This window comes from Anguilla anguilla, chromosome 3, assembly GCF_013347855.1.
Source record: "Anguilla anguilla isolate fAngAng1 chromosome 3, fAngAng1.pri, whole genome shotgun sequence".
In the NCBI taxonomy this organism is placed as follows: Eukaryota; Metazoa; Chordata; class Actinopteri; order Anguilliformes; family Anguillidae; genus Anguilla; species Anguilla anguilla.
In genome coordinates, this window is record NC_049203.1 from 12,072,221 (window position 1) to 12,096,868 (window position 24,648).

Genomic DNA, 24,648 nt, shown 5'->3' on the forward strand with positions numbered 1-24,648 from the left:
TGAAATTTAACCAAGTATCTATTTTTGCACACATAAACAATACATTAATTCAACATAGGGACATTGTATGTAATTTCTTTTTCATTATGCAACTTATGCATAACACATTTGTATTCAAATTCAATGTGATCTTGGGTCAAATGGTCTCAGAGTCCGTTTTATGTCATGACAGCAATCTCAGTGTTGGTGTGATTAAGATATTCAATGGAAAAAAAGTGTTATTTATCATACATTGTAGCTTCTGCAATCACAAATACAGTGCGTGTTTTTAAAGCTACATGGACAGCTAGACAGACTGGAAACCGACAGAAGGAGCATTTGTATCTGGAGATTTGATGACTGCAGTCTGGTACAAAGCAAGACATTTTAACTGGGCAATAAACTTAATCACACGGAGGTATTCTATATGTCATCAGTAGCCCCTATGAAGGAATACCTGCTGTCGTTGTCAAGCTCGAGGAGGGAAAAAACCCTTGGTCGCGACTGTCTTGGTACGTCCCAAGAGACACGCCAGTCGTAAAGCTGCACATCGATCATTCGTTGTTGATTTTAAGATTTTAAAATTTACGTTTACAGAACGATTCTATGCTTCGGGTGCTTTTATGAAGCTGCGCTGTTTCCGTATATGGTGAAATACGGTAGCATAGCATGTAGCAGTATACCGGAAAAGGCGTTCAACGGGACTTCCGCTTTATCTCCCACCCTAGTGTGACAGCGCCTGTAGTGCGCGTTTGTATGTATGAAGGAGGGCGACAGAGGGAGTAAGTAGCGTACACAGTTTGTAAACTGAAGCGGACGAGTCAGACAGTACACTTGGGTATATAGCGACCATGGAGTACTATGTTGCAGTGCTTGCACAGATGTTGGAGATTGCGTGTTAGTTTCCAAGATCTAAAAGATAGTGATCTATATGTATAATTTACCCATTCGTTTTATGATTTAGTATTGTCAGGATCCGAGAAACGAAGCTGAATGTATTTCAGACACAGAGCTCTAAAACGGGTGCACAACTCTGAAAACTGAGGTGAGTGTGCTTTGTCACTTTTCATATTACGCTACTTCTATGCACCGCTTCTTGTCTTTTCCTGCGCACTCTCCAGATTCATGTTCGTCACCTACAGTAATATGCTAGTTGCCACTATTCTTGACGTGAACAGAAATGTCATCGAACAAAGACTGAAGGGGTAGCTAGGTAAGATACTCCTGCCTAATTAGGTTTCATCTTAGAATTGCTATTCTGCAGAACTTTATGAAGTTGCATGGGCTGCACCTGCTGTCTACGACTGTAAAAATGTCCTGTGTGTTTAACATCATGTAACCTTTAATTTCCTGTTCAATACAGCTAGTTACGTGCAAATTGGTAATACGTTTGACACGCTCATTAAACAGGTAGGCCTAGGAAATCCTAGCGTATATGTTAGCAATAAGAAATATTATTGTGATTTGTGCTCTCAAAAATTGTGCATGGCATTGCATTTAGCAATTTTTTGAAGGATTTCAGAATTCTGTTTCAAGACGTTTTCAGTCCAACAAATATATGTACACACACACACACACACAAAGTGCCCTCCAAAAGTATGGTGATGGTAGAGTGAAGTACAGTGAAGTTTTTTTTCTATATTCTTAAGGCATTTGAATTTGAGATCAAAAGATGGATGAGACAAAAGTGCTGGCAATCAGCTTTTATTTCATGGTATTTAAATGCTTCTCCAGGCCTTCACTGCAGCTGCAGTGTTTTGGGGTGTGTTGTCTTTAGTATCCTCTCTTGCAAGTAAAATGCATGCTCGATTGGATTAAATCAGATGACTGACTCTTTTTCCCATTGATGTATGCAACCCCTTCCTCCCTATGTCAGCGATAGGGTGGTATGTTTTTGTATCATGGGATGCTCGTTCCTTTCTCCACTCTTTCTGGTTTCCATCGTTTTGGTTGATGTTTATTTTGGTTTCACTGATGTTCATACAACTTTGTTCTAGAACCTCTCTGGCTTAGTGTTTTAATATTTATTGCAAATTCTAACTTGGCCTTTTGATTCTCGCTGCTGATTAGGGGTTTGCATCTTGAAGTGTCACCTCTATAATTCTGCTCTCAATGTCTTCTGCGTACAGTGGCTTGTAATATTCTCACATCTGCCATCTGCCCACTTTGTTCACAGTTCTTTGGGTTCATCTGTCATTCACTGTAGTTGTCTTCCTCGGCCGACCTGTATGGTGTTTATTTCCGCCGAAGGGTCATTTCCTTTTCAACGCTTTCCAACCTGCTGTACTTTTCTGTGTACAGCAGAAAATATTCCAGTTTCTGTTCCTTCTTAATGAATTATGTTCTCTCAGTTTATAGATTAGTTGTTTTTCAGCCATAGTTCTCTTATTTTCTTGATGGCGTATGCCTCCAAATGCAATCTCCACAGATGAAAACAAAGCCTAAAACCAAGACTAGACACTCACGCATGTGTGAACAATCCGTTCAAAAGGCAAGAGCAACAGTTAACACCAGTCAGTCATCTATTAACTTAATTTTGCACAGCTAAAAATGGGGGGACTCAACGCGAAAACAACTGTTTCTGTAAAATGGTAAAACTTATACACATGTAAATGCCATGAAATAACAGCTGATGGTCTGTACTGTTGTCTCATTCACCCTTTGATCTGAATTCCTAGTGCCTTAGTTATATAGCAAAAATGACAAATTTCACTCTGCCATTGTCATAATTTTAGATGGCACTGTATATGCATATGTATATATATAGCTCTACAGAGCTTTTTTGCTATTTGATGAGACATTCATGGTTCATTGAGTTGGAAAATAAGCTATGTAGTTTAGATAATGCATTACCTTATTAATAGATTGCTGTACTCTTCACGTCAAGTAAGTGAGTGAACTCCAGTGACAAATCTTAATTGTTAATGAATGCATAAGTTCCATTTAATTTCATTACTTTAAAATGCATATATTAAGATGGAGAAATTTAGTAATACTCCTAACACAACTGCATTTCACATTCTTCCTTTTTAAGGGAATCGGAAACAAGGGTTTCTTTGTTTCCATTTTGTCTTCTTCCAGATGGGCAGAAATTCAGAAATCCGTGCAAAAAAAAAAATTCTTTTTTTGTACAAAGACCACATACAAAGATTGAATTAAAGAAGATCTTGCCTACATCGCTCGGTTAAGTTCTGGTGTCCCCACGCCTGTGTTGTCTGGGGGATCTGGAGGAAAACTGCCAGAGTGCCAGAGCAGACGCTGTTCCCACCTGTTCCCCTGTGGCTCCGTTTATTGCCCTGATAAACAGCCGTCAGGCATGGTCACCTGGGACGGAGGGACAGAGCTGCTCGCTGGTCACAGCTGAGGGGGCTGCTCGCTTACACAGGACCTGCCTGACAACCTGTGGAGGGAAACATGAGTCTCCCCCCTTTCCTGCTAACTGTTGCTTCTTGTTTTAATGAGTTGGGCGAAATCCTCCAATATGTATGGTTATTCCGTACTGCAGTTCCTGAATAGGCAGTCACTGTGGAGGGCTCACAAGTGTGTGCACATGCAATCACACATGCCCACAAACACCCAAACAGACACACAAACAAACACTCTCGCACACACACAAACAAACACACACACACACACACACACCTCGGTCAACCGCATGCCGCCCTTCGCCCTGTGTGCTATCGATCACTCTCATTTCTCCCCAGTCTTCCTGCACAGGGTGCATCCACTTCATTATTATTTCATGTGGAGGGTGCATAATGAGACAGGAGGTTGTTTTTTCTCTTTAGGGAAAATCATATAATTCACTTTAGACATTGCAGTTGATTTATGATAAGCCAAAAAACATAAGTCAACAGTTAGCGTGATTGTTATGTAAACACACAATGCACAATGCTGGGTTTTATGGCCATGGTCTGTGATATGGTCATGGGTAAGAAGGGTGTGTATTTCCCCATCATAAAATTAAGTGTGCTTCCTTTTACTGTCCCAGGCATTATAGAGGGCACCTGTTCAGGGGGCAGACTTGAGACTGCTGAGGCTTTGGATTTTTAATAAGACATGTCCCCTCCATTTCTCCATAGCTCGGGAGCAATCCTCTCAATTCTCTCCCCTGCTAAAGAATGAACAGTTCCCGAAGGAAGCAGCTTCTTCAGCTGGCCTGGAATGCAGTTTAAACTGAAAGGGCTTTTGGTCTGCAGTGCAGATGAGACATCTTCCCCTTTTGACTCTGAAGCCATTTTTGGTGTCCATAATTAGACCCTTTGTGGCAAGGCCGCGGATGACATCAGCGAGGGAGAAAGAAAGCCAGCCGACCGCTTCTGCCTGCTAGGGTGTCATTAGTATTTTCTCCTCCGTTTGCGCGGGGCCTCGCCCCTGCTCTGGTCAGCTCTGTTTAATGTGAACCTATTTTTATCCGCCGTCAAAATACGCGCGCAGGCCCGGTTAGACGTGCAAGCGGGCAACGGGGCCGTCGAGCTTTCTGTTCTTTGCAGAGGGAGAGAAGGGCCGAGGAGACGGGAGCATAGCACCTCAGCTTTCTTTTCTGACCCCATGGGCTGCTCATTCTGCCTGTGTGAAGCTTCATAAAGTTTAATAGTTACAAACGACAACAGACGCAAATGTCATGGGCCTATAATTAGGACTGGAGAACACAAGTAGTCGATGCTTTCGTTGGTGCAGTAGAATTATGGAGTGTTGTCCCCCTTTCAGAAGATGATGTATTAAATGTATTAAAATGGATGTTGAGGTGGTGCTGGGGTAAACTGACTGGATGAATGACTGAGTGCATTTGGACGGGCTTCCACTAAAGAGCAGGCATCTGCTGTGTCCAGAGTGGAACAGCTGCTGCTGTCCGGCAGTATGGGGAGGTTTAGGCAGGAAAACCCACAAGCACAATCCAAGCCACCCAAACGCTATATTTAAGATGTTTTATTTAAACATGTGTAACCTTACCCTCTGAAGGGAAGAGGATAATGGAGAGAGCCAAACAAAACGCAGAGAGCCAGCGCATCCAATCGCGAACGGGAAAGAGCGATTTGTTTCTGGATCAGTAAAATGCGGGTTGCTTTCCTGACGGCTTATTTATTTTTTTCCTCTCCACGTCGGGTTTCATTCAGTCCCTCGCTAACAGCACGTTAGCGCACGCTGCCGCGATTTGTGCTCGCAAATCAGCAAAGCCATCCTCTGCTCACTTCTTTGTGATCAGGGGAAAAGAAGCTTTCGTGTGATTTTTTTTTTTTGACCTACTTGTTTTGCCCCCTTTTTAGTGACTTTGTGTTTACTGTTAAGTGCCTGTGTCTTCGGCAGGGTTTTGAACCTTGGAACCTTTATTTGGGTGAGAACTTCGGCAAGATTCTGAGCACCCTGTTGGCTGTAAACATCACTACTCAAGGTAACCCTCATCCCCCTTCTTCATCATTTTATTCAGATTTATTCCTTTTTTCAGGTGGCAGCATAGCATACTGGGTAAGAAACTGTTCTTGGAATTCAGAGATTGAAAGTTAACCTATCAGGTGGATCACTGCTGTTCTCCTCCATTAACCTGAATTGTTTCATTGAGAATGCCCAGCTTTTTAACTGGATACTTTGTAAAATATTGTAAGCTGTGGAAATCGCTTTGGATATGGGCAAACTAAGCAAATAATTCAGTTCCTTTACGTATGCAGTATGTCTGTAGATTCTGTGGTGCAAGTCAACAGTGAAGAAACTGTCGAGTGAGGCATTCAGAGGCACATGCATCTTTGATGTAAGGAGGGTCACATTACAGCGACCCACTGTTTGAGATCGCAGGGACACGAGGGCCTGGCCACTCGATCCGCCGCTGTTTCTGAATGTAAATCTTTTTAATGTTGCTGCTTCTCGCCGATGATTTTCTGCTTCTGTTGAAATTGTATGGAGCTGAACAGAGCCACACAGATGGTTTGAGCCACTGCAGTGTTTAAAATATCATGTGGTCCCCTAGTGCAGTAGTCCCCTGGCGTGGGGAAGTGTGAGGCTTTGCTACAGATCAGTGTGTTCCCCTTGTGTTGAGCGTTGTGGTCTCCAGGGACACGCAGGTTATTTTTTTTCTGTCAAATTGACTGTCAACAGTTTTAGTTCAACTTTTGTATTTGGTGCTGTTAATAAAATCCTTTGAGAGCAAGAACTTTTTTCATACATTTTTCATATTTTTCCGTACATTATTTATCTCAAAAATAGGTTTAAAGATTTTACAAATTTGCTTTCAAGATGGGCAATTACCTTATTTTGCCTATGATCACACTTTCTTGTTTGCCTGCAATAAACTTTAAAGGCCTCTGCTGTCTGATTTTCTGGTCTGCTGCTGTGTATCTTTGAGCAAGGTTTTAGTAAAAGTTTCAGTCATACCAAACTGTGACGTTCAGCTTTTTGAGTGATCTTGTATTTGTTGATACAGATATGGCAGGGCCATATCACTTAACCATTTCATCTCCCCATCAGAGTCCAGCTCTCTGTGGCTTCTAAGGTGACAGTTGATCTTGTGCCATTTCCTGCCATCTGGGTCACCTGCGGGTTCCAGGTGGCAGAGGCTGCCATCACGACTGGTGGCTCACGGCTGTCCCCTGGGCCGCTTGGCTCTGAAACCCTTACCACCTGTAGCTGGCAGATTGGTTGCCTTGCCTGACCCAGGCTGCCAGCAGGCCTCATCTGCGATGAGAGGATAAGATGGGGGGAACCATGATGACTGGGCCCCCACTGGATTAGCCACCAGCTGCAATCTGCTTACCTCTGCCCCCCCACAGTCTCATAGTTATAAGTAGGATACGCAATTAATCCTGTAACCCGGATTGTCCTCACAAACGTGTGTATGCAACAGGGCCGGTGTTCTCCTACTTCCTCAGTAGGTGAGACTGGGAAGATTATGGGAAGGTGTGACCAATGATCTCAGCTTGGCAGATCATTAGCCGCACAGTAGAAATTTGAATTTACAGAAAGGACTGGCTCCTTTTTATTTTTCTCTCTGTCATTGCAAAAAAAAAGATGTGTGAACTTGCATAGAAATTGAATGTGACCCCATTTGATTATTTTGCTTTAGTTATTTGCTTGTCAGACTCAGTAGAACATTGAATAAAATGAAATATGATTCATTTTGGTTTCACTTGCCTACAGGCAGGAGTCTCCATCCTGCCTCCTGTGGGGAAAGTAGGGCGGAGGGAGGGCAGCAGTGTCTTTGCTCGCTGCTGGAATCGCGTGCCGTCCTGAAGAAGCGCAGTGTAAAATTTGGGTTGACGGCTGTGCTGTGATGGAGCGGTGATGTGGTACATTTGCCTTGCAGTGCCCTGCCCCCTCCACTGCTCCCCGAGCAAGGAATAGACTGTGGGTAACAGTGAGAGTTCAGAAGGGCACATTGTTCATTCAGATGGGCTACGGCTCTAAAAACAGCAGTAATAGTAGGGAAGGTGGAATCAAACGCACTCGCAGGGTTCACTGTGTGTGTGTCCCCCCCCACCCCACCCGGCAGCACAGATGCAGCTGTACGCTTTGGCATTGCCAGCTCTGACCCTGCTGTGATAACTGTGGTCTCCTCCTCAACCCCCTCCCATGAAAAGGCACACGGCCAGCTCTCACAAGTGGTCTGCAGACTCTACTGCTTGAAAGGAAAATTGGCCTTGCTTGTGGAAACTGCTAATTTCCTGTTTTGCACTGAACCCAATCAAGTGATTTCTAAATTTAGCCCCTGTTTGATAGTAATAATATTAATTTGCTGTTGTACATTGCCTTTCATCGTGTGATCACAAAGCACTTCGTAGCAAAGGACAAAACTCACGTCAGCCGCTGTCAGTGTGCAGCACTCAACTGGGTTATACAGGGCAGCCATTTTACACCAGAACTCTCACCACACTTCAGCTGAGGTGGAGAGAGAGGAAGTCATAAGATAAGTAAAATGGAGGATAATTCGGCAGACAGGTTGAGAATGCCGGGTTGTGAATATTGCCCGGACATCAAGTAACCCCCTCAGTCCTTGCAATAATGACAGTAATCTCTTAAATGACCACAAGGAGTCAGGACCTCAGCTTGAATATCTCCATCCAAAAGAGGGGTTCTGATAATTTGATTGTCCTAAGTCCTGATATGTGTGGAAGTCACCATGTGACATACGTTCTTATAATAGCCTACATCCCTTCAGTAGACCCCTCTAACTAATTAATGGGATGTTTTCCATTTCTGTTCTTTGGCAAGCCTTTTAGTGTGTATTTTTGTTGGTCGCTCTCGATATGAGTGCCTGTTGTTGGCTGTTACAATAAGATTTTTATGTTTATGAACTGAGGACGGAACTGAAACCATGCTCTCCCCTGAGAGTGAATAAGACATCTTGGGTATCAGTTTTGTTGTGTGCAAGCTTTGTCCTACATGAGGTGACACGGACGTGCTGTGGTACACCTGCACACTTTCCCCAAATGTGGCCAGAGTGACAATGCCTGCGCAGAAATGTGTGATATTAAAAACAGCCAACCCGTGTGTGCCCACAGTATGATAGACTGAGCCCCTTCTTTTTGTGCTTTAAAATGAAGCGTTGGTGTTCACGCTGTGCTCCTGCCTGCAGACTGTGTCTCTGAGAAGTCATGCCCCCGGCCCGGCGCTTCTGCACCCTGCCTGGCTTCCTGTGCACGCTTTATGCCCTTGTGCAAGTCTAACAGGTCCCTGTGCAGACAGTCTAAATCTGTGGTAAGGCTGCCACCCACGCACATGCACACACAGACCCACATGCGCACATGCACACACATACATACTGTATACATACCCCCACACATACATACACACACAAACGTACACATGCACACACACACACATACAAGTGTACACATGCACACACACACACACACTTACTTTTCCAACAACATATGCATACTGCATAAGCAATCCAAACATGTTAGAGAAGCTCATTATCCCCATTGCTGAAACTCTGCCGGACTTATTGGGAGTACCTCAAGGGCTTGTGTTCGGACCTGTACTTATATATATACACACCCAATGAGAAGTATGAGCGGGTGTCAGCCAGCCAGGTTGGTTTGTTTAAACCAATAAACCCCGCCCCCACCCGTCTCGTGTCTCGCTCCCCAGGAGATGTCGGAGAACGGTGGCGGCGGCGGGCAGCTGCTGGTGAAGGCCCGCTTCAACTTCAAGCAGAACAACGAGGACGAGCTGTCCTTCGGCAAGGGCGACCTGATCTGCGTCATCCGCCAAGAGGACGGCGGCTGGTGGGAAGGCACCGTCGGCGGCCGCACCGGCTGGTTCCCTAGCAACTACGTCCGAGAGGTCAAGCCCTCTGGTCAGTGGGAACAACACTCACTCACTCGCATGCTTTAGTGCTTTTCATTATTTTACTGGTCCCGAAAGAGTCTCAGAGGTGAGCGTGAACGCACATATTGGGAATTCCAACTGCGTAACCGCCGTTTTCAGATTTATTACTGTAGCTTTATTCGTTATGGTAGCTTTATTTCGAGTGCCGTTTTGGTTGTCATGGCGGCTCGTCGCACTGCACGTCAAACTTGGAAAGTTTTTATTGCCACTTCTAAAATCCAGCAGAGCTCTGCTCTACCTGCTGGAACATTAGCAAAACATTTTCAGTGTGGCAAGTCGAAAGATAATAATGATGAAGTAAAAAAAAAAAAAGGTAAAGCAGTGTGTGGCTGCTTGTTGTGGGCGAGTGCCAGGTGTGCACACACTTTTCACCAGACTGTGATGTGGACCTGCCGTTTGCGGTCGGGGGGTTCTGAAGTGGTGATTGATGAAGAGCAGGTGGCGGGAGGCTTTGAAGGCATCTAGCTCTGTGCATGCATGAGGGTGTAGTTTTGCGAGGCACCTGTCAGTCACTGACTGTGTGCGTCTGTGTTTGTGTTCTCCAGAGAAGCCCATGTCTCCCAGAGGTCTGAAAGGGTTTGAGTTGCCCCAGCTGACTAAGAACTACTATAGTGTGGTGAGTGCCCCCCCCCCCCACCTCTTTTAACCACCAGTACCCCACTGTGTGTGAACTCTCAGCTTCTTACACCAGTGTTTCATAGACTCTCCTTTCGTACAGCACCTCTGAACCCAGAATCATTGTCCTAATTCACATAAACCTCCCCTTGTTCATGTAGAACAAGGAAGGTGGAATCCTTTTAGTTGGTTTAAGTTGGTTTAACACCTTCAATTTTATTGCTTAAACCTATTGCGTATGTTATAAGATTTTACATAAGGTGTTGGAGAAATGTGTGTGCATGTGTGTGTTTGTGTGTGTGGATGAGAGAGACCAAGAGAGAAAGAGAAATGTGCTATCATTTAAATATAATGATTGCATACAAATATATATATTTTTTTAAACCAAAATGGTCTATGTATGCTTTAGCAGTCATTTGACTCTGTAATGATTACCAGCTGTGTAACTTCTATTTTTGTTTTTAATATTTAACAAGCGTCTCCCTTTTGATTATGTTCAATTTTTGGTCAGAGCGAAAGCAGCGCTCCCATTTGTCATTCATAAATGTTTTCTCCTGATGCCTCTCCCTAAGATCAGATGCTATTTCTCCAGGCGCCATGCTGAAAGTAGCCTCTCTTTATTTACTGAGCTTCCATTGGCTCCCTGCTCCTGTACGATGGCATTAAAAGCCCTACTGGAGTCTGCGTTTGCATTTCATCATAGCCACACTAGGTCGCATGCAGACTGTCGGGTCATTAATTCCTTTCCTGCTGCTCTAGTTTTGGTGCTGTCTGTGCCTCAGCCTGCCTCAATTATTATAATCACTTTAAAGTTAGTATCAATCAGAGTAGTATCAATGCTGGTGCTCCATTCAGATACTCTCATTTTCTTATTCATCTGGAAAAGTATGAAATAAAAGGATGATAAATTAACACATGCCTTATTTTCCCTTGATTAGTTATATTAATTTTACTCAGAATACAGAAAATGGAGGGAGCCTGCTGATTTAAGTATAGAATCCAGGTCAGATTACACGGTGGCTCCTGTTCCTCGTCGCATGGAAGGCTCATTATGCGTTGCTTTGACAGTCTTCCACTGAGCATTCTCCCCGCTCAGATAGAGAGGCGTGTCTAATGCGCTGATTGGCGTTTCCCATGTCTCAGGTGGTCCAGGACATTCTGGAGTTTGAGCGAGAGTTTGTGAAGGAACTGCAGGCCCTGCTGGGCTGCTACCTGCGCCCCCTGCAGGCCAGCGACAGGTGAGGGGGCGGGGGCGGGGGCGGGCGCGGGGGGGTTTGTGGAAGGGAGAAGTGGGATGGTGAATAAACACAATTATCAGCTGACCTAATAAACCCTGCTCCCAGGAGAGCCACAACACCACAGGCTTTCACAGATGTTCATAAATTACTAAACACCAAGAGCGCAGTCATTTAAAGACCCTAATGAATGGCCCAAATTAGCTGTCAGGTGACTGGGATGAAAGACTGTCTGTAACTCCATGCTGGCTGTGCTCCTGAGCTTCCTCCGTACTGTAGGAGAAAACATGGATAGGGGTTAGATGAGCTTTACGTTTTTAGCTTTTTAAAGTCTGTTAGTCTTCAAATATTCACCCTGTGCCGTTTACGGACATGAGAATGCATGAATGGTGAGGACAGGCCATTCAGCCCATGTTGGCACACAAGTTACCTACAGACTCAAAATTACCCAGCATCGTGCCAAGCCTGGACTTGAATGCTCCATGTTATTGCCTTTATCACATGATCTAACAGGCTCTTCCATACATTACATGACCTAACCAGCTTTTCCATACAGCACAATTTTTTTTAAAAAAGCACTTCCTCATGTCAGTGTGTAATTGATATTCTTTAGCTCATTTTCCAACATTTTTTCCCCCCTTTTCATGTTTGTAATGGATGTAATTGAAAAATGGAATGGGGCATTGAAACAACTGGACCATCCTTTCCTGTTAGAAATGTGTGGTAATTGTAATTGAGCAGGCTATCCAGTGCAGACAGCACAAGCCTGATGGGGAACCTGGAAGACGTCCTGACATTTCAGCAAGGCCTCTGTGTGGCCTTAGAAGAGTGTGCGAAGTAAGTGGTTTTTTTTTCTCATTTTATTTTATTTTATTTATTTATGAGTACCGATTACTGTGTTTGAGGGTTTCTTGTCTAATCAAAAAAGAGGCTGGTTTTTCTGTGATGTCAGACAATGTTCCTCTTTGGGAATGTTATGCACTGAGGAATTTTTCAAATTTTCAAAGTTTTAATGTTTTTAATATAATTTTTCAAGCATTTCAGTTGAAGCAAACTGTTGCTTCAGTAACGAATAGTTTCTTCTGCCTCTTGGGTTTATTTGCAAATTAATTACAAATTTTAGTTAACTTGCCAGCCTGTGACGGATGAAGCTATGCTTCCGCCTTTTTGGTAACTAGTTTAGAGAGAGAGTGGCAAAACGGATTTGGGAAAAGAAATTGCTTGTATGTAGATCTAGCGCACAAGGCTAGCAGTATGGTTGGAGATGCTGAATAAATAAACCTCATTATATCACCAGCTAACATGCGGTTGGCTTGCATCACCTTGAAATATCTCTGGGCGTCCTCAGGTTTAACTGACCTGCAGCTGTCAGTGAGCACATGGAAAAGTGGCTTGTGTTCTCAGTCTTTTGTGGTCATGCAGCGCCCTCTGTTGGTAAACAGGGAAACTGGCAGTAGACAGTTGACAGCCTAATCCATTTGTTTTTGTGAACACTGTATATGTTATGAGTTCATGTAAACCTCTTTGCCAGTAGCCCCTCCCACCCCCTGTTGAGGATATCTTTATATTTCTCTCTCTCTCCCTCTCTCCCTCTCTTCTTCTCTCATTCCCCCAGAATGCCAGAGGGACAGCAGCGTCTGGGTGGCTGTTACCTGAACCTGTTGTGTCAGATCAGGGTGCTGTACCTGTCGTACTGTTCCAACCATCCCTCTGCTGTGTGTGTGCTCACTGACCACGGGTGAGTCCCCTGGACTTCAGCACTGAGCCAAAAGATTCACCACAGTCACCAGATACTCAGCACCTACACTTGTTTCATTCGGGCTTGTATGAGCTGAGTGTCTGGTGGGTCTGCAGGATCTGTGGCTGAATTATGACTGATGCACACAGGCCGGATTGTGCCCCAATGTTGGCCAGAGGAGGAGTCACGGAGATGGATGATTCACAGCAGAGACATTTCAGCCTTGTGTGTAGGGGACTGATCAGTATAAATGGTCTCAGTGTAGCATAATGGTATTACACCTGGGCTCAAATTAAAGGTCGTGGGTTTTATTCCTAGCTGGGCTGCTGCTGTTGTACCCTGAGCAAAGTACTTAAACTGAATTGTTTCAGTCAAATATGCAGATATATGAAGTAAATTTATGTAAAATGCAATCTCTGTAAGTGGTTTGGGACTGCTAAATGGCATAATATAAATTATATAATGTAATTTACGTTTAGCCCTCTGGTTGTTTTTAAATAAATACATGCTGGGAAAAGTCTTGATAGCCCCAAAAAGGATATTTTAGAAAATAGTAAATAGTGTTTAATCTGGTAGAACATTATAAGGATATTACTATGGTTTAAGTTCTGTCCTATCAGCTGTTTGACCCTGTTTAGACCAGGTGAGGGAGGTGACCAACCTGGGAGGTCTTGTTATTACTCCCTATTTAATTGAGAATTTTAAGAGGTTAAACAGTTACCTCAGTTCACTTGGTATAATGGGTCTGAACTGGTTGCTAATTTTAAGGTGAAAACAAAACCTGGCAGGCCCTGTCGCTCTCCTGGACCAGGTTTGAGGACCTCTGATGTGGAGTGTAGATAGTAGGATTTACTACTTCCCTCATAGTTCCACTAGGTGGCAGCCTTTATGTTTCTGTAAGTGGTGAACCCAGTAAACTGTTGCATTGCATGAAAATATTGACCTTATGGAAGGCTCCCGTAAATGATTTGTACAAACAAATTATAGCATAATTGCCATAATTTTACAACAGAATTGACATTGACATAGATTTCAGAGCTCACTGTTCACACACAGGAACAGCTGCAACTTTCATGGCAATTGTATTTTTTGTGAAAGGTGCTATTTTTAAAGATTTTTGACTGTGGTATGTGGTCTCTTTAATGTCAGTGTAAATATCTTATTTTTGTCTGCTGGTCGTGTTTGTTCAGGTAACAAAAGAGACATGAGGAGAGCAGGGAGAGTGAAACAGGAAATCGCTCCCAATCTAACAGGATATCTGTAGCTGCGGTTTAACACAGAAACAGAGAGCAACCGTTCAAAGATATGCTTTCCTTTTTCAAAGCATAACTCATTTGAATTAAACATCACTGGCAGCTTATGCAGGAAATAAGCAAATTTAAAAAGAATTGCTCATCAAAATGTGTGGAACATCTGTTTAAATATTGTAGATATTGATATGGATCCCATTAACAGTTTTTGGAGTTTTAAACTGGAATTTAGAAGTCAATAAAAAAAGTTAATAAAGTGATGAATGCCTGGCAGAGGATTTATGATTTTCATTTATTCATTTAATGAAAGTACCTGAATTCAGCTCATAGGCTGTCTCATTGTCATTGATAGATGTTTGTGTGTGTGTGTGTGTGTACGTGTGTGTACGTGTGTGCGCACCTGCGCGTGTGTGTGTTTTTGTGTGCATGTGTGTGTGTGTGTGTGCGCGTGTGTGTGCACGTGTGTGTGTGTGTGTGTGTGTGTGTATATGTATGTGCATTTGCGCACTGTTGTGTTCCAGTGAGGAGCTGGACAAGTTCATGGACAGCCAGGGGGCCAGCGGCCCCGGGGTCCTGACCCTGACCAGCAGCCTCAGCAGGCCCTTCATGCGGCTGGACAAATACCCCACCTTGCTCCAGGAGCTGGAAAGACACGTGGAGGTTAGCCTCCCTGGCCGTGTCATCACATTTAACCTCCGCTGCTCCTTAAGCCTCCACAGCTTACAACTGTTCCTTTACTACATCACTGCCATGCCCCCCTCTCCATCTCTGGGCACACTCTGCTGCCCTCTGCTGCCTTGTTTTGGTACTACAATAGATGAAAACGCCACCACTGCCCTTGTGTTTACTAAATAAGCTCCTGTAGGTTGGAAGTGAGATGAGTGATGAACAGATGTAAAATATCACTGTTATTTTAATGATTGAAAAACTTTTTTCCTCCTCTTCTAGGAAGCCCACCCAGACTATAGCGACATTTTGAAAGCCACAACGGCCTTTAAGAACTTGGCGGTAAGTTCCGCTAACTGCCGCTGGACCTCAGGGACCGTGCGCTCTTCGGTGTCTCCTGCCTGTGGCCACAATATACTACAGAGGCATTCTGTTGCACCGATGCTATTTCATGGCATAAGGTTGCAATACCATGGTAATGTCTGCACCACGGATAACTGCCCACCATAAATGAATATTAAAATGCAAAAGCACATACTATTATAACCTTTATCAAGTAAGAACTGCTATGTTGTGGTATTTGTACATCTACTAAGATAAAGGTGAAATACGTGATAGGTGTTCGTTACTTATGCAGTAACATTAGATGCCAGAAGAAGACCAGTGGTGTTCAAGCAATTAAATTAAAATGAGAGATACAAAACTGTGGGAAACTGACACATACATATAATGTATATTAGCAGTCAGCTAATAAGTCAAATGCTTTATTTACTATTATCCAATTAATTTAGTTGGCAAGACATGCAATGCCAGTGATATTTGATAGGTATAACAAGCTTTCATTTAGCTTACTAAATTGTTGAGTAATTAATAAGCTGTCTGACTTGGTTGGTAGATAAAAAATGTTATAATCACCATTTTATTGCACATTACCACCACACTACTAAAGCTGTTAAGAACCTGTTGTACTTTGAAGAGTTGGTGGACCTATTTTTAGGAAACTAAAAGCCACTTTCACTCTTGCAATCGTTTTATGTTGGTTTGGGCAAAGGAGTGCTCCATTTGTGAACTCCTCCATTGGCTCTGTGATAGTGGTCTTTGAAATGAATTTCTGTGGCATAGCAGATTAACAGAATGCGCAGAGTAACTGCCATGTCTGCCTGTACTTGAATTTGGAATCGTGTTTGAACAAATCGGGGAGTTCTGGAGGAGAAGTTGCTTCTAACCTAGTTTATGTAGCCAGTATTATTTGGGTCTTGATTTGTTGTTTTTTAGCCATTGTAACCTCCTGAAATATGTTAGAGGTTCCTGAGGTATAGACCATTTTCAAAATTGGTTGTCCAAATATATTTGTACCACTAATTACCTTAGGAGTCAATTGCATCTACAGCAAATTAATTGAATCCTTGTCATTTTCACAAACTTTTCATTCTTGTTTTATGCCTTGGTCCATATGTTCCTACGTATATTTTTAGTATGGGACTGAGACGTGGTGGGTAGACGTGTACCGAAAGCGGTGCTTACTCGTGGAGGAGAAGCGGCATGTTTGAGGCGCAGAACGAAAGCAGTTTTAGAGGCGTGGGAGGCGGGGAGCTGTGACTCAGTATTCCTGCAGCCCCTCCTGCAGGTTTCCCTAAGGTTACCGCACCGCTGGGCTGCCACCCGCATGTGCATATGCACCCTCTCTCACCGAGATGGAACATTGTGGTAACATTATCTAACCTTTGGTTCGCTTTTTTTTCCCTTCTGTTGGTGGCATGGGAAGTACGCATTTTTTTCTTCTGTAGGTTTGACACTTCTAAAAGGGAGAAAAGTGGATGTGTATTTTTGTCTTCATGGGTTTGACTAATGTGATGACAAGCTAGTTACATCTTTGCCATAGACAATGGCATTTCTGTAGACCAGCCTGTGTAGCATCTCGCCGCCATGTTGAAAAATGTATTGGTAGCTTTACTCATGACTAGTATCGTTGTGTTAGACAACGTTTTTACGCGTTTCCCTTTGAGGTACCGGTGTTTGTGTTGTGTTTTAAATTCAACGTGTCGCTTCCTCCTCCTAGCGTTCCCTTTTGCGCCCAGAGTTTGTTTCATTATGAGAAAATATGTTGGGGTTTTTTTCTGGTCATAGTAATGATGAAAAACTAAGGAGGCATATTGCTTTGGTTTGGAACAATGCATGTCTTTTTCTGTGGCATTCTATATCTGGCTTCTTTTTCTGACTGTTTACTTTTGTTCTGACCTTTCTTTTGTGAAACACTTGGCTTTTCCCCCCCTCTCTGTATTCAGCTATAGTCCTAAGAAACACCCCTTTGTCTAATTTTTACATTACTGTACGATGCATTTTTTCTAAAAGGAAAGTCTGACTTCTTTCCATTTAGCATGTGCCTCCTTATCACCATTGATGCAAAATGCAGATGCACTCATAATTGTGTCATATACATATATGGCACAATTGAGTGCTGCTTCATATTGCCATGTTCAGTTGGCCAGTCAGTCTGTGACCCTAAGGTCATACTGCAGGGGATTATGTCTTTTTCATTTTTCATCCCCTTTCATGCAGAACCAGTACAGTCTGAGAAAAGTTCCCAGTGCTGCCAGCCAGCTCATCCATACATGATGGAACCCTTTCCTTCTCTCCTTCTCCATGTTGCTCTCTGTCTGAAACTCTTCCTCTCTTTCCACCGTCTTCCCCTTCCCTCATTCTTTCCTCTTCCTCTCCGTCCGCTTCTTCCCTTTTCTGTCCTTCACCCGCTCTGCACCCTCTCCTTTCCCTCTCTCTCCCTGCTGTATGCTGTTCCCTCTGTTCTCTTTCTTATCCCCCTCTTCTCTCCTTCACCTGCTCTGCACCCTCTCCTTTCCCTCTCTCCCTGCTGTATGTTGCTCCCTCTGTTCTCTTTCTTATCCCCCTCTTCTCTCCTTCACCTGCTCTGCACCCTCTCCTTTCCCTCTCTCTCCCTGCTGTATGTTGCTCCCTCTGTTCTCTTTCTTATCCCCCTCTTCTCTCCTTCACCCGCTCTGCACCCTCCCCTTTCCCTCTCTCTCCCTGCTGTATGCCGCTCCCTCTCACCTCCATCTTATCCCCCTCTTCTCTCCTTCACCCGCTCTGCACCCTCTCCTTTCCCTCTCTCTCCCTGCTGTATGTCACTCCCTCTCACCTCCATCTTACCCTCCCTCTTCTCTCCTTCACCCGCTCTGCACCCTCTCCTTTCCCTCTCTCTCCCTGCTGTATGTCACTCCCTCTCACCTCCATCTTATCCCCCTCTTCTCTGCTTCACCCGCTCTGCACCCTCTCCTTTCCCTCTCTCTCCCTGCTGTATGTCACTCCCTCTCACCTCCATCTTATCCCCCTCTTCTCTCCTTCACCCGCTCTGCACCCTCTCCTTTCCCTCTCTCTCCCTGCTGTATGCCGCTCCCTCTCACCTCCATCTTATCCCCCTCTTCTCTCCTTCACCTGCTCTGCACCCTCTCCTTTCCCTCTCTCTCCCTGCTGTATGCCGCTCCCTCTCACCTCCATCTTATCCCCCTCTTCTCTCCTTCACCCGCTCTGCACCCTCTCCTTTCCCTCTCTCTCCCTGCTGTATGTTGCTCCCTCTGTTCTCTTTCTTATCCCCCTCTTCTCTCCTTCACCCGCTCTGCACCCTCTCCTTTCCCTCTCTCTCCCTGCTGTATGCCGCTCCCTCTCACCTCCATCTTATCCCCCTCTTCTGTCCTTCACCCACTCTGCACCCTCACCTTTCCCTCTCTCTCCCTGCTGTATGCCGCTCCCTCTCACCTCCATCTTACCCTCCCTCTTCTCTCCCTCCCCTGCAGTCTCAGTGCCAGGACGTGCGGAAGCGCAGGAACCTGGAGCTGCAGATTGTGTCGGAGCCGGTGCGAGGCTGGGAGGGAGAGAGCATCAGGTCTCTGGGTCACGTGATCTACATGTCCCAGGTGCACATGCAGAGTGCGGCCAGTGAGGTGAGCGGGTTCGAGAGGCAATTCACCGTTCGCAAAGTAGCCGTTCAGCTGACGCGCTTAGCCAGAGCGACCTTGGGAGTTCGCCGCGTCGCTGAGTGCGACGTGTCACAATCGCTGCAAGCAAAACCCCAAACCTTGCTTTAAAAATAGCTGTTAGCAGCGTAGCACGGTGTGAAACTGGATTCAAAGATGGTAAAATTTCAGTGCTTGATTTTGTTTATTTTTTGCAAGAAAGCAAGGGACGGTTAAGAGCACCCTCTCAAGTGATTTATGTTGAGGGCTCCGGGGGAATTCTCTTGCAGTTTGGGGGTTGGTGGGGGTGTTAGGGCCCGCTGCCTAATGACAAGGGAAGATGTCTCAGCCATGCGGCCATTCTGCTGCCCTCATGTTGGTAGTGCCCCCCCCCCCCCCTTATTTTTTTTTTGTTTTCGCTCTGTTTGACAGTCAGGAAATGGCGGTAGGCCAATGGCTTCTCTGTCTAAACCGTAGCTCCCCAGGTGAATGTTCTTCAGCAAGCACCCTTGAGCAGGGACATTGCTAAATATTTCAGTGTCTCTTCACTGGCTGTGTATCCTTCAGTGCCATCTTCTGTTCAGGAAAAAGTGAAGGTCTGTGCTTCAGCGGCTTTTGACCTTCATTTTCCTGCAAAGTTTTATGATAATGTCTTCATTGAATTTGCAATCTGTCACCCTCTAAAAAAATGGAAGGGGGTCCAAATATAGCATGCAAAAGATGGCCCACTTTCAGGTTGTGAATACCTTTTCTGTGAAGGGTAATGAGGGGAAACTGAGCTACTGTGGGCAGCTAGCGCTACCACAGGCAGGAAAATCGTCATTTACATTTGCTCTGACTGAATCAAAATCTGCTTCAGTATTTGCTGGCATTTCAGATATATTCCATCTCTCTTCTCCCTCTTGGGTTAGCTGAATAATTATTACTTGGCATGGTTAAATTTAGGTGTGCCGTTTCACATAAGCCATCATCAAATGAACTGGTAGCAACATTTTATTGCTATTGTCAGAGTGCTGATATGATGCTGATAGTGGCTCTCCTTTGTGTGTGTGTCTGTGTGTATGTGGGTGTGTGTGTGTGCGTATGTGTGTTTGTATGTGTGTGTGTTTATGCGCTTGCATGCTTGCTTGTGTGTGTATGTGTGTACGTGTGTGCGCGTATGTGTGTTTGTGTGCCTGCGTGTATGTATGTGTGTGTGTGCGTGCATGGGTGCGTGTGTGTGTGTGTATGTGTGTGTGTTTATGTGCTTGTGTGCTTTCTTGTGTGTGTGTGTGTGTGCACGCATGTGTGTGTTTGTGTGTGTGGTGTAGGATAAGGAGGAGCGCTACTTCTTGCTGTTTCCCGGTGTTCTGCTCATGCTGTCAGCCAGTCCTCGCATGAGTGGATTCATCTACCAGGTGAGAAACATGGAAGGCAAAGGTAACTCACGATGGATGAGTGGATAGATGGATGGATGGATAGGTGGATGGATGGATGGAAGGACAGATAGATTTCTTTATATGTTTGTTTTGCATTCACTTCATCCACACACACACAATACCCATCAGAATCCCACTCCTTGTATAAACGAGTCAGCCCTGTGCCGTCTGCAATTAGAACAACAGGTGTCCCTCTTTAACCTCTTCCCAGGGAAGGTTACCTCTGACGGGGATGACAGTGAGCAGACAGGTGGAGGACGTGGACAGTGCGCACTTCGCCTTCGAGATCTCAGGTGTGTGCTGCCAAATGCTCAGGACACCTCTGGCACCTCTGAGATGTTGTTCTCCGTGTGTCCGAGACCTGGAGGTCTGAACTCATCATTGGTTCCTCTGTGGCTTAACGTAGAGCTTGTTCCACATGGTCCGATGCCTATTTGCAGATGTTAGTCAGAATCTACTTTGCTTCCTCTCCCTTTAAGCTGGAGAACAGACTCCCCTTGAGTTATACTAACAGCTGCATTGGCTGCTTCTGAGATACTGCGTAAGAAATGAACAATCACCAACAATCATTAACAAAGAGCGATTTTTAAATAAAATCTGGAAATATAAGCCAGGGATAGTGGCTGGTTAGCTGGTCTGGCAGGTTCTAAGCATACACTAAGGCTAGGATTCAATCAGTATTCTGTTTTTCCTCAAGTTTGCCTTCAATGCATACAGTTTGGCAAGTTACTAGCGTTGATTGCTAAACTAGCAAAATCATGTTTGTGAAGAAAAATGCAAACTCTGCCATTTAATTGTGAGCTGGAACATAAGCATGAATGTAGATTAAATCTAGGCCTACAAGTGGTGCTTTCAGTGCTGAATCAAGTGTTACACGCAACCTGAGCCATTTCAGAGAATGGCCACTACCATTGAAGAGTCTGATCTGGTCGATGTGTGGGTTTTGTGTGTACAGGTAGCATGATCGATCGCATCATGGTGTTCTGCAGCGCCCAACAAGAGCTTCAGGAGTGGCTGGATCACCTGCACTCTCTCACCAAAGGAGGCAGCCCTGGGGGCACCATCAGTAAGGTAACACCATGGAGGAGGCTCCCACAGCCGATCTGACTACAGGGGAACCGAAAGAGTCGGTTTTAATACAAGCAAATCAATAGAGAAAGCCTGAGCTGTGAGATTCAGTCAAAGCCAGTGATTCAGTCTGAACATAGAGATTCAGTCAGAGAACCAGAGATTCAGTCAGAGAACCAGAGATTCAGTCAGAGCACAGAGATTCAGTCAGAGGACAGAGATTCAGTCAGAGCACAGAGATTCAGTCAGAGCACAGAGATTCAGTCAGAGGACAGAGATTCAGTCAGAGGACAGAGATTCAGTCAGACCACAGAGATTCAGTCAGAGAACAGAGATTCAGTCAGACCACAGAGATTCTATCTGAGCAAAGGCAAATCAGCAAAGTAAGCCTGGGCCCAGGTATACTGAGTGAGTCAGTTTTGGCATGGGGAGGCTGTCTAAACACAGGCGAACTAAGAGGGCCAGTCACATAAAGAGAGTCAGTCTGGACACACAACCTGTGACTGGTTGTGTAGCTGAGGTTAGCGAAGGCGGAGGTCCTCTGTCTAACTCCTTATCATCACTTACTAACGCTCCTTATCTTATTGGTTAGGCTCTGTTTCACATTCTCATTCTATCGTAACCAACCTAAATATGTAACATATCTGGACTTCCTATTATGTGGAAGACTTGTGTGGTGTGGTCAACCAAATCGCAAAGCATATGTTGGTTTTTTTTGTTGGTGTCTGGTGTTGATTCTGGTTCCAGAGCTGTCCTCTGGCCTGCGCTGAGCACATGATCCACACTATATCCCACTCCATCTTCTGTGAATGTTTGCTTTCTTTACCTAAATTCAGAATGCTGACAGCAGACACGGAAGCGCCGCCGGCACCCCCAGCCACCAGGGGTACGGCTCTCCCGCCACAACGCGGGGACCCCTGGAGCCCCCGAAAACCAGCAAGCCCTGGTCCCTGAGCTGCCTGCGCCCCGCGCCGCCCCTCAAGCCCTCTGCCGCGCTGGGCTGCAAGGAGGTAGGAGACCCCCTCCCCCGTATTTCTGTTTTGGTGTGTGTGTGTGTGTGTGTGTCGGCGTGTTTCTTAGAAAAGAGAGCATGGAAAAAAACCCAGCAGCACAGCCTGCATAGGGAGGCCTGTTTAGCAGGCAGTGTAGGAAGTGCGATATCGCTGTGACTAAGTACGAGGGGCCCAGGGTCTGTCCTCAGCCCACCGGTAGAGCCTCGGGGGCGGGGAGGGGGGGGGGATGCAAAATGATGCAAAAAAATTCCAGCAAAAAAATTCCAGCAAATGATGTGGCGTAGCTCTTTGCATGTAGCATCTTAATTACACTGCTGGCTGCAGAAACGCAAGTGTGCTCTAAGCCAGAGGTGTCCAGTCTCATCTCACCTCACAAAGGGCCAGTGTGGGTGCAGGTTTCTTTTTTTTTTGTCTTTTTTTTAGCAAAGCACTATGACACCTAATTCAACTGAACTGTTTGTGGTGGCAAAGAGGTGGGCTCTTCATATAAGATTGAACACCCCTGCTCTAAAATGCTAAACAGTGGTGAAGTGTAGTTCTGGTATGTGCAGTTAACAACGTACATTTATGTGACTTCACCACAGAGTGTGAGGCCTCTGTTGGACTGGTTCCAAGACGCTGTTGCCGCAAGACATCTTACTCTTTCCTTCCAAACAGAAATAAAATCCAACACAAAAAGAAACCCTTTACTACTGCCTCTAATGACAGGTTGCCATTAGACTGACAAATAAGATAATTTGAAGTGATGTGGGAATGGGAGAAGGCAGTGGAACGTCGGACAAATCTGCTGGGCAAACAAATTCCCCTCTGCAGGTTCCGTGACTCTAGTATGCAAGCTTTTCATGGGCACCTGTCTACGAATTACTGTACACATTCACCATAACGCAAGTACCAGCAGCACTCCAGAACTCTCCAAGCTAGATTGACGTCCCATGATCCGCACAATGAGACGCTATAGGGGCCATGAATGTCCAATTAGCCGCATTTCAGTCACCGAGCTTCCAGAAGTGGTTAAGATGGATGCTTGCACACTTCTCACTCTATGTGGAGACCTTATGCTGTAAAGTAAGCCTCCACGTTGGCCCTTAGTTTTAAACGGAAATGTTGCCATGACAACGGCTATAGATTTGATCTCTCTTTATTTATTTTTCGTCACAAATTCAGTTTGGCAAGTTTGTTTTGTTAATCAGTGAAATGATCAAACTGTGTTTCTGGGGGGGAAAAAAACACTGCTTCCTGCTTCCTTCGTGAGTCCATATTGATTGAGCCCAGGCCTTGGTTTCAGTGAGCCAGGGACAAAGCAATGGGGACCGCAGTGATGTTATGACTGTTACATATTGCCACTAAGTCTTTTTCACCTGATCACATTTACCTGTTTTTCTCATGCATGTCTTCTCTTTCCCTCCACACTGGCCTCTGTAGAGGATGTCTTATATCCTGAAGGTAAGGTTTAGTCCTGCTTGTGTGCTGGCCTGCTTGTGCATTAATGGCATCCCATAACTGTGGACTGTGCTTCTTTTCTCTCTCTCTCTCTCTCTCTCTCTCTCACTTTCTTTCTCCCTCTCTCTCACTCACATACACACACACACACAAACACACGCGCACACACACGCACACACACACAAACGCACACTCGTACATGCGCACACGCACACACACACACACACACACACACACCTTTGTCTGATGAAAGCCACTTCCTGTCAGAGTCTTGTTCGCGCTTTGCCGTGCGCTAAATAAAGTCACGCAGCGCAGCGCGGTCTGCTCTGACATTTCCTGTCCCAGGCATTCCTTCCCTCCGATGACAGGAGGGCGTTTGGACAATACTTTCGCTTTTAAACCCTTTCATTTACAGCAAGGCTTTTCTGCTGGACCCTGTGTCCGATATCTGAGCACTATCATATGCAATGAATTCGGATTGGCTGTGCTTTCCCTTTTGTCCTTGTGTCCATTTTGAAAAACACGTAAAAGCCCCAGGCTGATATGTTGCTAGCTCATCATCTCCTGGGTTTGCGGTTTTTAACCTTTCACGATATAGGGGTCCTTTTCTTTAAAAGGAAGTCTCTTGTTTTGGAGAATATATATTTTTATCACGAGATTGATTTTTCAACTGGCACACATGCAAATACCTGGCATACTTCACATTCGCCCATCCCCCTGTGAAATTGCCACACACTGCCTCACACTGCTGTAGTTAAAATGGTACAAGATGAGAGCCTTAATTCTGGCTACAGGATCCTTCCACATCTGCATGCTGTTAAGTTTAACTCCTTTAACTGTGGGGGTAGACAGTTCTGGGTGTGTAAATTGGCTGCAACCAGTGGCTGATTGATAGTGAGTGAGAATGGAAGTCCTTTTTTAAGACTGTTGGCTAACC

The 24,648-nt window shown here is 45.0% G+C and overlaps 1 protein-coding gene across 4 annotated transcripts in view; it reads left to right on the forward strand.

The window, feature by feature from the left end:
• Positions 1-275: 275 nt before the first annotated feature.
• LOC118223187 (rho guanine nucleotide exchange factor 6-like) overlaps positions 276-24,648 on the forward strand; it is a 29,264-nt gene continuing 4,891 nt past the window's right edge. Inside the window, exons 1-16 of one of the 4 annotated variants that reach the window (XM_035409427.1) lie at positions 276-1,024; positions 5,287-5,371; positions 8,543-8,664; positions 9,061-9,268; positions 9,846-9,916; positions 11,059-11,153; positions 11,892-11,987; positions 12,766-12,888; positions 14,660-14,798; positions 15,087-15,146; positions 18,614-18,760; positions 20,083-20,169; positions 20,402-20,483; positions 21,146-21,261; positions 22,095-22,268; positions 23,694-23,714. In XM_035409427.1, coding sequence (XP_035265318.1) covers positions 8,614-8,664; positions 9,061-9,268; positions 9,846-9,916; positions 11,059-11,153; positions 11,892-11,987; positions 12,766-12,888; positions 14,660-14,798; positions 15,087-15,146; positions 18,614-18,760; positions 20,083-20,169; positions 20,402-20,483; positions 21,146-21,261; positions 22,095-22,268; positions 23,694-23,714 — 1,470 coding nt within the window. In that variant the 5' untranslated portion in view covers positions 276-1,024; positions 5,287-5,371; positions 8,543-8,613. The remainder of the gene's footprint in view (positions 1,025-5,286; positions 5,372-8,542; positions 8,665-9,060; positions 9,269-9,845; positions 9,917-11,058; positions 11,154-11,891; positions 11,988-12,765; positions 12,889-14,659; positions 14,799-15,086; positions 15,147-18,613; positions 18,761-20,082; positions 20,170-20,401; positions 20,484-21,145; positions 21,262-22,094; positions 22,269-23,693; positions 23,715-24,648) is intronic. The other 3 variants (XM_035409430.1, XM_035409428.1, XM_035409431.1) reach the window with 3 other exon arrangements.